Here is a 13,586-nt window from a genome sequence, read left to right as displayed (position 1 = left end):
TGTTTTTCCCATTAAGAGGAAAAAGAAATCGACCCATCTTTTGACCAAGGAGGAATAAAAGATAGAATTCTGCACTGGTATGCAGGAAAGATTAAAAGAAGCAGCTGAATGTGATGCTAAAGTGTTGGATTCACAAAGATAAGAACAAGAACCATGCAAGTTGAGAAGGTAAGGTGGGTTAAAATCTATTCTAGGGAAGAGAGCACCCACATTCAGGGGAACCTCTGGTCCACTGAAGTATAAGTTTGAGGGCAGCTAGGTGGCACAGTGGCTAGAGCAGGCCCTGGAGTCAGGAGGGCTGAGTTAAAATCTGGCCTCAGACACTAATTTCCTAGCTGTGAGTCCCTGGGAAAGTCACTTAACCCCAATGCCTTAAATAAATAAAAATTTTTTTAAAAAAGGAAGTATAAGCTGGAATTAAAGGTCATATCCATTACAGTGAGGTTTAAAGAGAAACAAACTAAGAGGCAGCAGACCCAAATTTTAATTCAGGCAAATCACTTTTCTCCAAGTCTCAATTTCCTTCTGTGCAAGAAAGAGTTGAATTAAAAGATCTCTAAGATTTTATGCTACTATAATCTAAAGGTCAGGGGTTGAAGGTCACTCAATAAATAGTGAATCATTTGGGAAGGCCTTGGAAATATAGCTATATAACCTATTTGGGTTGCTATAGGGAAATAAGCATTTTAGGAAATTCCATCAGTTCAGTAAAAATTTTCAAAGCACATTTTCAAAACAGACAGACACACACACACACACACACACACACACACACACACACACACAACAAAAAAACTACTCAAGTTAGAGGAAAAAAAATTTCTAAACTCATCATCATTTGGATACTTACCTCTAAAAGACCCCTCTTCAGCAAGAACATCTGATCAGCATAGGAAGTGGCCCCTCGGAGGAAACTTTCAACAGCCCTGGCTTGCCAAAACCTGTGACCCAAACACAATCTGCTGTTTCCTTCAATGAAATTCCAGTTTGTAAATGGCAGTACCATCACTCTAAACTCTAGATACCATGTAATACATTTTTTTCCTGCTGTTCTGAAAGTATGCATTTCTTAACTGTTTCATACTTAGATGTCTTAAAAGAACTCAGGACAACAGTAGAACACTAAATTTGAAGTAAGAAGCCTTGGGGTTTGAGGCTGAATTTTTTCTCTTACTAAAAGAGTGTCCTTAAGTAAGTCACTTCCCTTTTCTAGAACTCAGTCTCATCTGTTAAATGGGATTATGATACTTTTACTACTTTTCTCACTATTATTGTTAATAGTAGTAGTTTCATTCCCAACTAGCTGCTAGTGGGCTCCTCATGGACAGGGACTTTATTGGTTACTTCCTTGTTGTTCCTAATAGTCATAATTCCTAATATGCACTAAGTCGAAACTTAAACTGACCCATGTGTGTGACTCAACTCAACACAAAATGATGAAGGAGAAGGTCTCTGTATGAGAACAACCAAACCCCTGGAGTAATTCTGGGAAGACTTTCTAAAGTCTCTGTTAACAAACAGACTAACATGGCAAGGCTGTGAGGTGCCAGGCACTACAATAGGGTCAAAGGCCTAGACCTACCTGAAGGAAGACTCAGTTGGCTCTTTCTTCATAACCTGCAGCAACCGAGTTAACAAGCCTCTTTTTCCATCACAGACCAAACTCCTAAAATCAAAAGACAAAAGTAAAAGTTCACACAGAGCTAAGAGGCTGAAGAAGGAAGAAGCCAAGACAGAATTTGGCCAACAAAGGATATCAGCACTGTCTAAAAGATTTACAGGTTTTAAGTTTTAGCCCCAGAGTCCAGGACAGACTTCCTGTGTTGGCAGTGACTGGTAAAGAGAATGAGGGGAGTCCTTGCAGACTGGCTGGAAGCCACACAACACAGCTGGCAGCTTCCCTTTCCCTCCAGGACCTGTTCTCCCCAGGGGACTCAGAATTTAACAGCCAAGCACTTCCCTAACACATTTTGGACAAGTTTTCCCTTTCAACTTATCTCCTCATCAACTCTTGGGCAGCTTTTCCTTCCTCAAACTACTGGCCGGTGTTCAGATGCTGGACATGTGCCTGAGGTTGCACCAGACTTGGATATAGGAAGGTTGGGTCTGGAACAAGGTGGAATGGAGAGTGGCCAAACTGGGCATACTCAGGAAGTTAATTTCTCCTTCCTGTTCTTCAGCTTCTACTTCTAAACTGTTTGTGTCAATGCCATCACGTCAAGTGGAATATACGACCTTCTTTCCTTACAAAGCTACAACAGGGTGAAGCAAGGTGAGACTGTGGAGAGTTCTGCTGAGGTTGTTCACTAGAAGTGGCTTACCTGTCTGTGTTGACAACTGCATCCACCTCAGGGATGTTGGCCTTGAGGGAAATTGCACTAAGTTCATTCAGTTCTTGGCTATTTAACAGCAGATATTTGTTCCTGAAACAGATAGGATTTGAGGCAGGTGAGGGGGGAAGAACTATGGTGTTTCCACACTGACCAAAGGCTTTCATTTGAATTCTGTGATCAGTGCAGCCTCCATGTTCTCAGGTAGCCGGTCTTCAATTCAAACATGCACAGGGCATATGAGGCAGTCTGCATTGTAGATCCCTGGTAGCTCATGCCCGTAACAATATCTCTCTATCTTGACCACCATTCAAAGCCATACTGTACTAAATTTTGTACTGAATTATGTTTTCCTTTCATTTGTTCATATGTATAGATTTCAAATGTGAAATATATCCAGCTAGATATTAAGTTCCCTGGGGAAGAGACCAAGTTTTTGCTCCCAAGAGCATAGCACAGGGTCAGACACACAGTATGGTCCTGCCTGGTCCTGCCTCTAAAATGATTCAAATGATTTGGTAGAATGGTACCAAAGGCCAGGGCTGCCTTCTTGCCCATGAAGAGTAGGAAGATTTCTCCCTAAGCCGATTTGTCTACTGTAGACCACTTCTGGCATCCAGAAAATAAGTGGGGCCATTTCCCTCTACTTAAATGACTGGTTTTCAAAAAAAGAATTTCGAACTAACAAAAACCATATAAAGAATCATCAGCATCACTAAACCCTCTGAGACCAAGTGACACCAATAGTAGGCATATGTCTCAAGAATGACAAGGACAATAGCAAAGGTCCTATATATATATATATACACAAAACTCTGCATATTACTTCTTTTTGTACTGACAAATACCTGAGAAGAAAATGATTAGGGAGTGGATAAAAAGAAATTACAGCATACAAATGTAATAGATATTAGTATAAGTGACAAATATGATGAACTCTAAGAAACTTGGGAAGACTTGTATAAATTGATGCAGAAGCATAGGAAAACAATGCAGACAGAACCAGGAGAACAATTTACATGACAACAGAACAATATAAAGGAAAGCAACACTGAGACAATTCAGATCTATCACCACTGTGATGACCAACAGTAATTTTGGAGAACTTAGGGCAAAGCATACTTTCTGCCTCTTGGGAGAGAAGTGGTGGGCTACAGTGATCAATGATGCATACATTTTCAGACATGACAATTTGTTAGCCTGATGTTTTACTTAATTGTACTAATTTGCAATAGAAAGTATTTAATTGTTGGGGAGTAAGTGGGGAGAGAAGGGAGAAAGTTATTAGGGATTGAGTGATAATAAGAATATCTACAGGGGAAAAAAATTTAAATAGTGGGTGTTGGTGAACATGACAGAAAAGGAAAATGATATATATGTTGGGAGGGGATGTGGGAAAACTGTGATGATACTAGTATACTGCTGGTAGAGTTATGAACTGAGAGCAATTTGGAACCTGCCCAAAGGGCTATAAAACTGTGCATACTCTTTGATACAGCAATACTACTACTAGGTCTGTATCCCAAAAAGACCATAAAAAAAAAGGAGAAAATACTCAGGTATTCCAAAATATTGAAAGCCGCCCTTTTTATGGTGGCAAAGAATTAGAAATACAGGGGATGCCCATCAATTGGGGAATGGTTAAACAAGTTGTGGTATATGAATGCAATAGTAGAATACCATGGTTCTATGAGAAATGATGAGCAGGCAGGTTTCAGAAATATATGGAAACACATGAACTTATGCTGAATGAAGTAAGTAGAACTAGGAGAATATTGTACACAGTAACAGTAATACCGTATGATGATCAACCATGACAGACTTAACTCTTCTTAGCAATACAGTGATCAAAGATAATTCTAAAAAACTTATGATAGAAAAAGCCAACCACATCCAGAAAAAGAACTATAGAGTTTAAATGCAAATCAAAACATACTATTTTCTTTTTTTTTTTTTTAGGTTTTTGCAAGGCAAATGGGGTTAAGGGGCTTGCCCAAGGCCACACAGCTAGGTAATTATTAAGTGTCTGAGACCAGATTTGAACCCAGGTATTCCTGACTCCAAGGCCAGTGCTTTATCCACTACGCCACCTAGCCGCCCCAAAACATACTATTTTCACTTAAATTTTTTTTTGTTTTTTTTCTTTCTTGTGGTTTTCCCCTTTTTTCTGATTCTTCTTTCACAACATTAGTAACATGGAGATATGTTTGACATGACTGTACAAGCACAGACTATAGAGAATTGCTTGTTGTCTTGGGGAGATGGGAGGGAAGAACAAGAGGGAGAAAAATTTGCAACACAAATCTTACAAAAATGAATTTTGATAACTATCTTTACATGTAATTGGAAAAAAACTTCATACAAAAAATAATGGGTAGAAATATCTCCCTTCCTTCTTATTGACTTGATCTCCTCCTCTCATATAAAATTCTGTCCTTTGTGTCTTTTTTTTTTTTGTTATCATAAAGTTTAAGGCAAGCTGTATACTATGGTCCTACATGAAAGATCATCTGACAGAGCAAGACTGATGATGTAGGAATTAAAAGATCTTCCCCAGCTCCCTGAAGTAAAGTTGTGACTCATATAGCATAGCTAAAGGTGTTTTCCATATTCACTTTATTAAGTCAGTTAGTTAGTCAATAAACATCTACTAAACCTCACTAAGTGATGAGCACATTCTAAGAGCTAGGAATACAAAGAAAGAAAAGAGACTCCTTGTTCTCAAGAAGCACACAAATCTAATGTATCTCTGTTTGATAATTAACCAAGTGGCAACTACAGTTACCTCTTTCACGTTTTTCCCCTAATGAGATTTCCATCTCTTTCTGGGAAGAATCCATGTTTTTTTGAATCTCCCAAAAGATCCAAGTACTAAGCTCAAGGGAGATCCTTTTTTTTTTTTTTTTTTTTTTAGGTTTTTGCAAGGCAAATGGGGTTAAGTGGCTTGCCCAAGGCCACATGGCTAGGTAATTATTAAGTGTCTGAGACCGAATTTGAACCCAGGTACTCCTGACTCCAGGGCCGGTGCTTTATCCACTGCGCCAACTAGCCACCCCTCAAGGGAGATTCTTAATAAATTCTGATGAACTGAATTAAATAGAATATAGAGGGATCCTGCCAGGACTCAGTCTAACATATTCAAAGTATTCACTTCAATTCAGGTCTCAACGATGTTTCTCAGAACACAAAGCACAGAGTAGTTTGGCTGGAGAGAGCCAATCTCAGTAAGGCCAGGGTCTGAGTACTACCCCTGACATACCCTGACTCTGGTGACTCTGGGCAATCAGCTAAACCTCTCAAGTGTCTCCTAGGCAGCTTGACAAGGACTAGAAATGGCAAAAGAATTGTTCATCTGAATTTGGAGAGGGATTTTGCTAAGTAGGAATTCTCTATATCAATAAAATCACAATATTAAAAAATGAATAAAATATTTTTAAATGATATTTATAAAAAAAAATATTATTCTGCCTGCCTGGCTATCCTGAGCTAAGGTTAATGACTTGGGAGAATAAAAGAGTCTTAAAGAAATAGATAACATAAAATCTTTTTCCAAAAAGATCATACTTACTCATGGTGATCACTAAAACTTTGGAGAAGCCTCAGAAACTGTATCTTTAAGGTGATGTCCTAAGACAAAGAAACAAAATGTCTTCAAAATATATTAAAGAATATGTTAAAACAAGAATTAAGCATCTAGGAAAGCAAATAAGAAAGAGAGGTATATCATCTCAGGCATATCAATTCCATTCTCTAGACCTAGAAGGAAGACAGCTACTAATAAGAGAAGTGCAAATTAGAATTTCATTAAGGTTTTATCTCAAATTCATATTGGCAAAAATTACATAAGACAAAAATAAAACTAAAAGAATTGTGAGAAGACAGGTAGCTAAATACACTATTAGTAGAGCTATGAATTGTTCCAATAATTCTGGAAAATAATCTCAAATGATACCAGAAAAATCACTATGCTGGAAACACCACTTTGATCCAGTGATACCAAAGCTAGAGATGATACTAGAGACTGAAAGGTCCCCAAAATACCCAAAATATTTATAGTAGCACTTTTTGTGGCAGCAAAAGGTCTGGAAACAAAGTGAGTAGTTGTCTCTTAAAAGGGCTGGACAAAAGATATATGAATGCAATGGAATAGAACTGCACCATTCTATTGGCAAAAGCTAAAGAATTAAGATGAGTTTGGGAGGCATTGTGTGAAATGAGGCAGAATAAAGTAAGCTGAAGTAATAATGTAATAAAAATGTAAAGGAAAACGAGAGATAACTATGAACAATGAAGTCATCAACCTTGATTCTAGAGGACTGACTGTGAAGCATTATTTGACTTATTATACTTCTTTGTTACAAAGAAAGAGGAAATTGGGGGATAGAATCATTGGGAAATGACACATCATTATTGATAAAACAAATAAATAAAAGGGAGGCTGTGTATTTTCTCCTGTACTCAAAGTCATAGGTCCTACTTTACAAGGCAATTAACCCTACTTTAAAAAGAGAATAAATCGCAGAAGAACTCACCGGACTACAGTCACAATTCTGGTTATGTCCATGTAGAACAAGGGTGGATGTTGAATGCTTCCGCCATATCAACTTGTCAAACAGATTATTAAGCCCAGGGATAAGTTTGAATTCTGCTATCATTTTATGAACCTAGAAATGATAGATGGCAGAGAAATTAAGGGATATGGGAAGTCTTTGAGATAAAAGCATTAGATCTAGGGGATATTGTCATTGTCTAGGAGATCTAAATTTGCAAAGTTCTGGATCACCAAACGAGATATTAAGAATCCTCTTTAGGCCACTGTTCTCAGAAATCTCACCATATAACCCTGAGGAATCTCAACCTCTCATGAACCATCCAGAGCAATGTTTATAGCAGACCAATAAATTCATTCCAGCTAAGCTTTGCTAACTCACATGAATAGTTTATCAACTTAATGTGAAGATCCTTGGTAAACTTGGAGATGAGGCTGTAGAGAAAAGAAGGTCCTCCAGACTTGCTTCACCAGAGCTTTCTCCTCATGCACCACGGGTGCTTCAGGAAGGGGGAGAAGTTAAAAAGGCCTCTTATAGGAGCCTCACCTAAACTGTTCTCCTTTTATCCTTCCTACTGATTCCAACATTGATGTCTACCTCTCAGCATAGAGTTTAAGGCTAGGAACCCTAAAATATAAGGGCTGAAAATCATCATAAAATTTACGAACACAGACACTTGTCTCCATCTAATCAAGACAAGTGACTGGAACAAGTACACTCTAATTTTTAAAGCCAGAACTCTTGGACAAGGTAGTGAAATCCAGAGAATTCCTGGCCTTCTGTATTTGGGATTACTTTCTCACTATGCTCTCTTCCTTTCCTCTGTTAGCCTATCCAGGGCTGACACAAGGGGAAAATGCCCTGACTGTTTTCTAGAGAAGACAATAATTTCACAATCTTCATATACAAAGCGAGCATCTGATGTACATCTAATATATAGAATTAACAAAATAGAGTAAGATATTAAAAAAAGGGAGTATTTGGCTGGTTCCAAAGCCTAAAAAAAAAGATCTAAAAAAAAAATCTGACATTTTCCCCAAAATGTCTTTTGGACTTAAGGGGATGTAAGTATATCATCATACATTGCATACTTCAAAGGGTGAGCTGTATGAAATATTTGGCTATTGGTCTGTGGAGTCTAACTTCTAAATGTTGTTTTAAATAAATTTGAAGTGAATTATCTTGAGCAAACAATTTGCATTTCATAGATGCTTAAAAGTTAAAGGCTCCTTCCACAGCTTGTGTCTAAATTATTCTGTAAGCATTAATATCTGAACACACTGGAACCTTATGGACTGAGATTTCCTGGATACTAGCTGAATTACTTATAGTACATCAAGTTCTGCCCAACAATGGTCCTTGAAATTCATGTACCATTAATGGGGTCCTGCTGCTTTTGGACTAATTTAGCTAGCTGTATGACAATTTTAGCTATATATATCTTTAGATAAGTCATTTTTCCTGTCTGGGTCTAAAAATCCTTCTCTTTAAGAGAGCTGGGGGGGGGGGAGCAGGGAGGTGGGAAGGAGAGAATGTAGATCAGAATATGAAATAAAATTTCATTTACAAAACAAAAGATGAACTAATTGATTTTCCATATCCCTTTCAGTTCTGACATTCTAGGTGGGTTTCTATAAATTATCTCTATATCACCAATATTAAGATTTTACCCTCTCCAAGACTAGACATGGCTTATCCCTTCCTCCCATAACATTCTCTATTTAGGAAAGTTCTGTGATTATTTTAAGCCTAAGCATGGGGAATATATGCTCGGTTCTCTGGGTCTCAGGAAATGGTTACTACTCATCAATTTAAAAAAATAAGTCTACCACTAGATACTATCAAGGTTCCTTTTCCTCCAGAAGGAGTTGCTATATACACCTGCCTCTTATATATAGGGCCCTTCACAGGATATTAGACATAGGATTATTCTAGGGGCCTTAATGACCTTGAGCATAACTGAAAGGTACCCTGAATGCTGCCCAGTTTTGCTAAGTATCATTCAGCTCTGTACTCTTGTCTTCCATCTTCTGACCTTGCCCCCTCTGCCCTTAGAGGCTCTCAAAAACTGACACATTGCCCTCACTACAGAGATGGCAGAGGCACAGGGCCCACCCTTCTCCATCCACTTGGTTTTTCATTTCGGCAGGTACCCATAATGCAGCAGCCCCTGCTGTGTACTGATCTTGAACACACCCCAGGCCTCTCAGCACTCCTGTGCCAAAAAGTGGCTATAGAAAGGCAGCTACCTGATTCCGCTGTCGGCCCATCAGAAGCACACAGAGGACATAGAGCACCTCCAGTTTGTACATGATCTCGTGCATGATCTTCATTGACTGGGGCAGCTGAGTCCTTGAGGAAGTGTTTGCCACACCACTCTCATCTGAAGATTCTAAAAGAAGCAACCCAGTAAGCTCAGAAACCCATTCCAAAAAGGATTTATAAAGACCAAATCCTTTCAAGCCACATTTGCTCTGCATAGACTTCAGAGTAATAGATTTCCAAACTTGGATTCCTGCTCCAACAAAGTTAAGACAGATTTATAAAAGCATCAGCATATTCACCAAATCCCCAGAGACAAACTTGGGAGATTTAGAATAAACAGAACCTTTCAGTCCTTCTTAGATCCTTTACTTCCTAAGTTGTTTTTGAGCATAAAATGTTTCTGGCAATACTACTAAGCTTTACTTTGCTAAATACTAGACAGCTCTCACACCTGGACACCAAACAGGCTTCCTGGCAACCAGGTCTTGGCAGGAACACCAGTTAGTCCAGGATACCTTGGGAAGCTCAGGAAAAAATTAAGCAGGAGAAGAGCAAAATAAGTAAGAGAGACAATATAATAGAGTGTCAAGAGGGTAGGTTAAGTGGAGGGAAGGAGGGGACCCAGGACAAAAGACCTGTATTTGAATCCTAGATCTGACAAAATACAACATCTATTTCTGTTTAAAAAAATTAGGAAATAGGAATAAATGGACCTTTACCTTAAAATATAAATAATTTAGGGAGTCCCAAAGTCTAAGTCTTTAAGCTTTAATAACCCAATATTATATAAAATATATATGGAGGCAGCTAGGTGGCGCAGTGGATATAGCACTAGCCTTGGAGTCAGGAGGACCTGAGTTCAAATCCAACTCAGACACTTATAACTGCCTAGCTGTAGGGCAAGTCACTTAACCCCACTGCCTTGCAAAAACCTAAAAAAAAAAAAAAATATATATATATATATATATAGATATAGATATAGATATATGCACATTATACACATTATACACACCTAAACATATACATATTTACATACACATGCATGCATATGCACACACTCTGAGTGTGTGGGTGTGTGTGTGCACCAAGAGGTACTATATAAAAACAGAGATATACTAGAATTTTTCCCAATAAAATCAGGTTGAAACAAAAACATCCATTATCACTACTTTTATTTGATACAATGTCAGAAATGCATTCTACAGCAATAAGACAGTGAGGAATAAGTATAGAAGGAAAAAAATTACTTTTATGCAGATGATATCATCATATTCTTAAAGAATCTTAAGACTCAAGTAAAAATTAATTGAAATAATGAATAACTTCAGAAAAAATTTTAAAATATAAAATAAATCCTCACAAATCGAAAGCATTTCTATATAATATATAGCAAGAAAAATAGTATTTAAAATTATTACAGAATGCAATAAAATACTCAGGCAACTATCGATCAAGATACACTATATAAAGAGCTATATAAAAACAACAAACCACTGTTTATAAAATAAAGACAAACCTAAATTAACTGGAAAAATATTAATTGCTTGTGGGTAAGGTAAGTCCACTGGACAGATAGACGGTGTAATATATAAAATGCTGTATCCAAAGTCAAGAAGACTCTTCTTCCTGAGTTCAAATCTGACCAGATATTTATGAGCTATGTGACCCTTAACAAGTCACTTAATTGTGGCAGATAGGTGGCACAGTGGATAGAGCACTGGCTCTGGAGTCAGGAGTACCTGAGTTCAAATTTGACCTCAGACACTTAATGATTACCTAGCTGTGTGGCCTTGGGCAAGCTACTTAACTCCTTTTGCCTTGTAAAAACATAAACAAAACAAAACAAAACAAAACAAAACAAAAAAACCAAGTCACTTAATCTTGTTTGCCTCAGTTCCTCATCTGTAAAATGATCTGGAAAAGGAAATGGCAAACTACTCCAGTATCTTTTGCCTAGAAATCCCCAAATGGGGTCAGGACAGGTGAGACACAACTAAAACAACTGTATAACAAAGATGAGTTAATATAACAAAAATGATTATTATCACTTAAATGAACTGACTTATTCAATGTCATACCAAATTACCGAAGGTTTACTTTATAGAAGCAGGAAAAAATAATCACAAAATTCAAATGGAAGAAAAAAGGTCAAGAATCTCAAGGGAAATAATGACAAGAAAGAACAAAGGTAGCCAAGCAGTGCCAAATTTCAAACTACACCACACTACAAAGCACTAATTTTCTTTTTTTTTAAAGATTTTATTTGAGTTTTGAGTTTTACAATTTTTCCCCCAATCTTACTTCCCTTCCCTCCCCCCACCCCACCCCATCCTACCCCACAGAAAGCAATCTGTCAGTCTTTACTTTGTTTCCATGTTATACATTGATCCAAATTGAGTGTGATGAGAGAGAAATCACATCCTTAAGGAAGAAACAAAAAATATAAGAAATAACAAGATCAGGGGTGGCTAGGTGGCACAGTGGATAAAGCACTGGCCCTGGAGTCAGGAGTACCTGGGTTCAAATCTGGTCTCAGACACTTAATAATTACCTAGCTGTGTGGCCTTGGGCAAGCCACTTAACCTCATTTGCCTAGCAAAAACCTTTTTTTTAAAAAAAGAGACACCCCCTTAAAAATAACTGTGGATTTATAAAATACCTTGGGAGTATACCTGCCAAGACAAAGCCAAGAACTACTAGAACATAAGTATAGGGGTTTTTTGAAATAGTTTGGAAGAGAGCTCCTGGGAAATGCTTTCCTCATGCCACCCTCCTGGCTCCCAAGAACATAATTATAAACCACTTTTTATACAAATAAAATGAGACTTAGAAATTGGAGAAATATTAATTGTTTGTGGGTGGGCAGAGCCAAGATAATAAAAATGGCAATTCTACCTAAATTAATCTATCCCTTCAATGCCATCCCAATTAAACTAACAAAAAAATTATTTTACTGAGGTAGAAAAAAAATAATAAAATTCATTTGGAAAAACAAAAGGCTAAGAATATCAAAAAGAATTAATAGAAAAAATGCAAAGGAAGGAGCTTTAGGAATAAAAGACCTTAAGCTATATTGTAAGGCAGTAATTAACAAAACTATCTGGTACTGATTAAGAAACAGAAAGGTATATCAGTGAAACAGAATAGGCATACAATACACAGGAGCAAATGATTATAGTAACCTTGTGATCCACAAATGTAAAGATTTAACTTTGGGGATAAGAATGTTACGGTAAAAATTGTTAGGAAATTTAGAAAGCAGTCTGACAGAAAATAGGTATAGATGAATATCTTATACTATTCTCCAAGATAAGATCAAAATGGATACATGATATAAAGGAAGATATAAGAAATTTGGAAGAATGTGGAATACACTACTTATGGATAGGAGAAGAATTTATAAATAAACAAGAAATAGAGAGCATTGTGAGATGCAAAATGGATAATTTTGATTACTTCAAATAAAAAGTTTTAAAAAAATAAAACCAATGTAGTCAGGATAAAAGGAAATATAAAAGGGGGAAAATGTTTACAAGAACTTTCTCAGATAAAGGTCTCATATCTCAACTATATAGAGAACTTTGACAAATGTGTAAGACTATGAGTCATTCCTCAACTGATAAATGGTCAAAGGATATGAACAGGCAGTTTTTCTATATAGCCATGAAAAATGCTCAAAAATCATTATTGATTAAAGAAATGCAAATAAAAACAACTATGAGATACTGTCACATACCTATCAGACTGGCTAAAATGACAGAAGGGGAAAATGATAAATATTGGAAGGATGTAGAAAAATTGGGACAAGAATCCATTGTTGATCGAACTGTGAAGTGACTGAACCATTTTGGAGAGAAATTTGGAATTACACCCAAAGAATTATAATGTATAAATCCTATGACCCAGGAATACCACTATTAGGTTTGTTCCCCAAGGAGATCAGGGAAAAAGGAAAAGAACCAGTAAGAAAAAGAACCAGTGGAAAAGAAGTGGAAAATTAAGATGGAAAAATGTTTAACATAGTTTTATATGTATAACCTGTACCAGAATACTTGCTGTCAAGGGGAGGGGAGGAGGGAAAGGAGGGAGAGAGAAAAACGTGGAACTCAAAATCTTACAAAAAATGAATGTTGGGAAAAAAAACTTTATTTACCTATAAGTTAGAATAATGAATAAATAAATTTAAATTTAAAAAACTCAAAAAGAAAAGAACTGGAAATTGAGGGGATGTCCATCAGTTGGAGGACAGCTAAGTAAGTTGTGGCATAAGACACATAAGTTGTGGAATCCTACTGAGCTGAAAGAAATGATGAACTGGTTGATTTTGGAAAATCATGGAAAAACTTGCATGAAATAATGAAAAGTGAAGTGAGCAGAACTAAGAGAACATTGTATAGTAAAATCAATACTGTTCAAAGAATAATTGTTACTAAGTTATTCT

At 36.9% G+C, this 13,586-nt stretch overlaps 1 protein-coding gene across 1 annotated transcript in view; it reads right to left on the bottom strand.

Annotated features, from left to right (window-relative positions):
- TRPC4AP (transient receptor potential cation channel subfamily C member 4 associated protein) overlaps window positions 1–13,586 on the bottom strand; it is an 89,147-nt gene that overhangs the window by 12,506 nt on the left and 63,055 nt on the right. The window contains exons 9-14 of the mRNA XM_074212089.1: window positions 9,130–9,272; window positions 6,863–6,994; window positions 5,899–5,957; window positions 2,322–2,423; window positions 1,583–1,666; window positions 851–941 (exon numbers count right to left, since the gene is read on the bottom strand). Of these exons, the coding sequence (XP_074068190.1) occupies window positions 851–941; window positions 1,583–1,666; window positions 2,322–2,423; window positions 5,899–5,957; window positions 6,863–6,994; window positions 9,130–9,272 (611 nt within the window). The remainder of the gene's footprint in view (window positions 1–850; window positions 942–1,582; window positions 1,667–2,321; window positions 2,424–5,898; window positions 5,958–6,862; window positions 6,995–9,129; window positions 9,273–13,586) is intronic.

This window comes from Macrotis lagotis, chromosome 1, assembly GCF_037893015.1.
Source record: "Macrotis lagotis isolate mMagLag1 chromosome 1, bilby.v1.9.chrom.fasta, whole genome shotgun sequence".
NCBI lineage: Eukaryota > Metazoa > Chordata > Mammalia > Peramelemorphia > Peramelidae > Macrotis > Macrotis lagotis.
The sequence above is the reverse complement of the archived record's forward strand: the minus strand, read 5'-3'. Positions and strand labels throughout refer to the sequence as shown.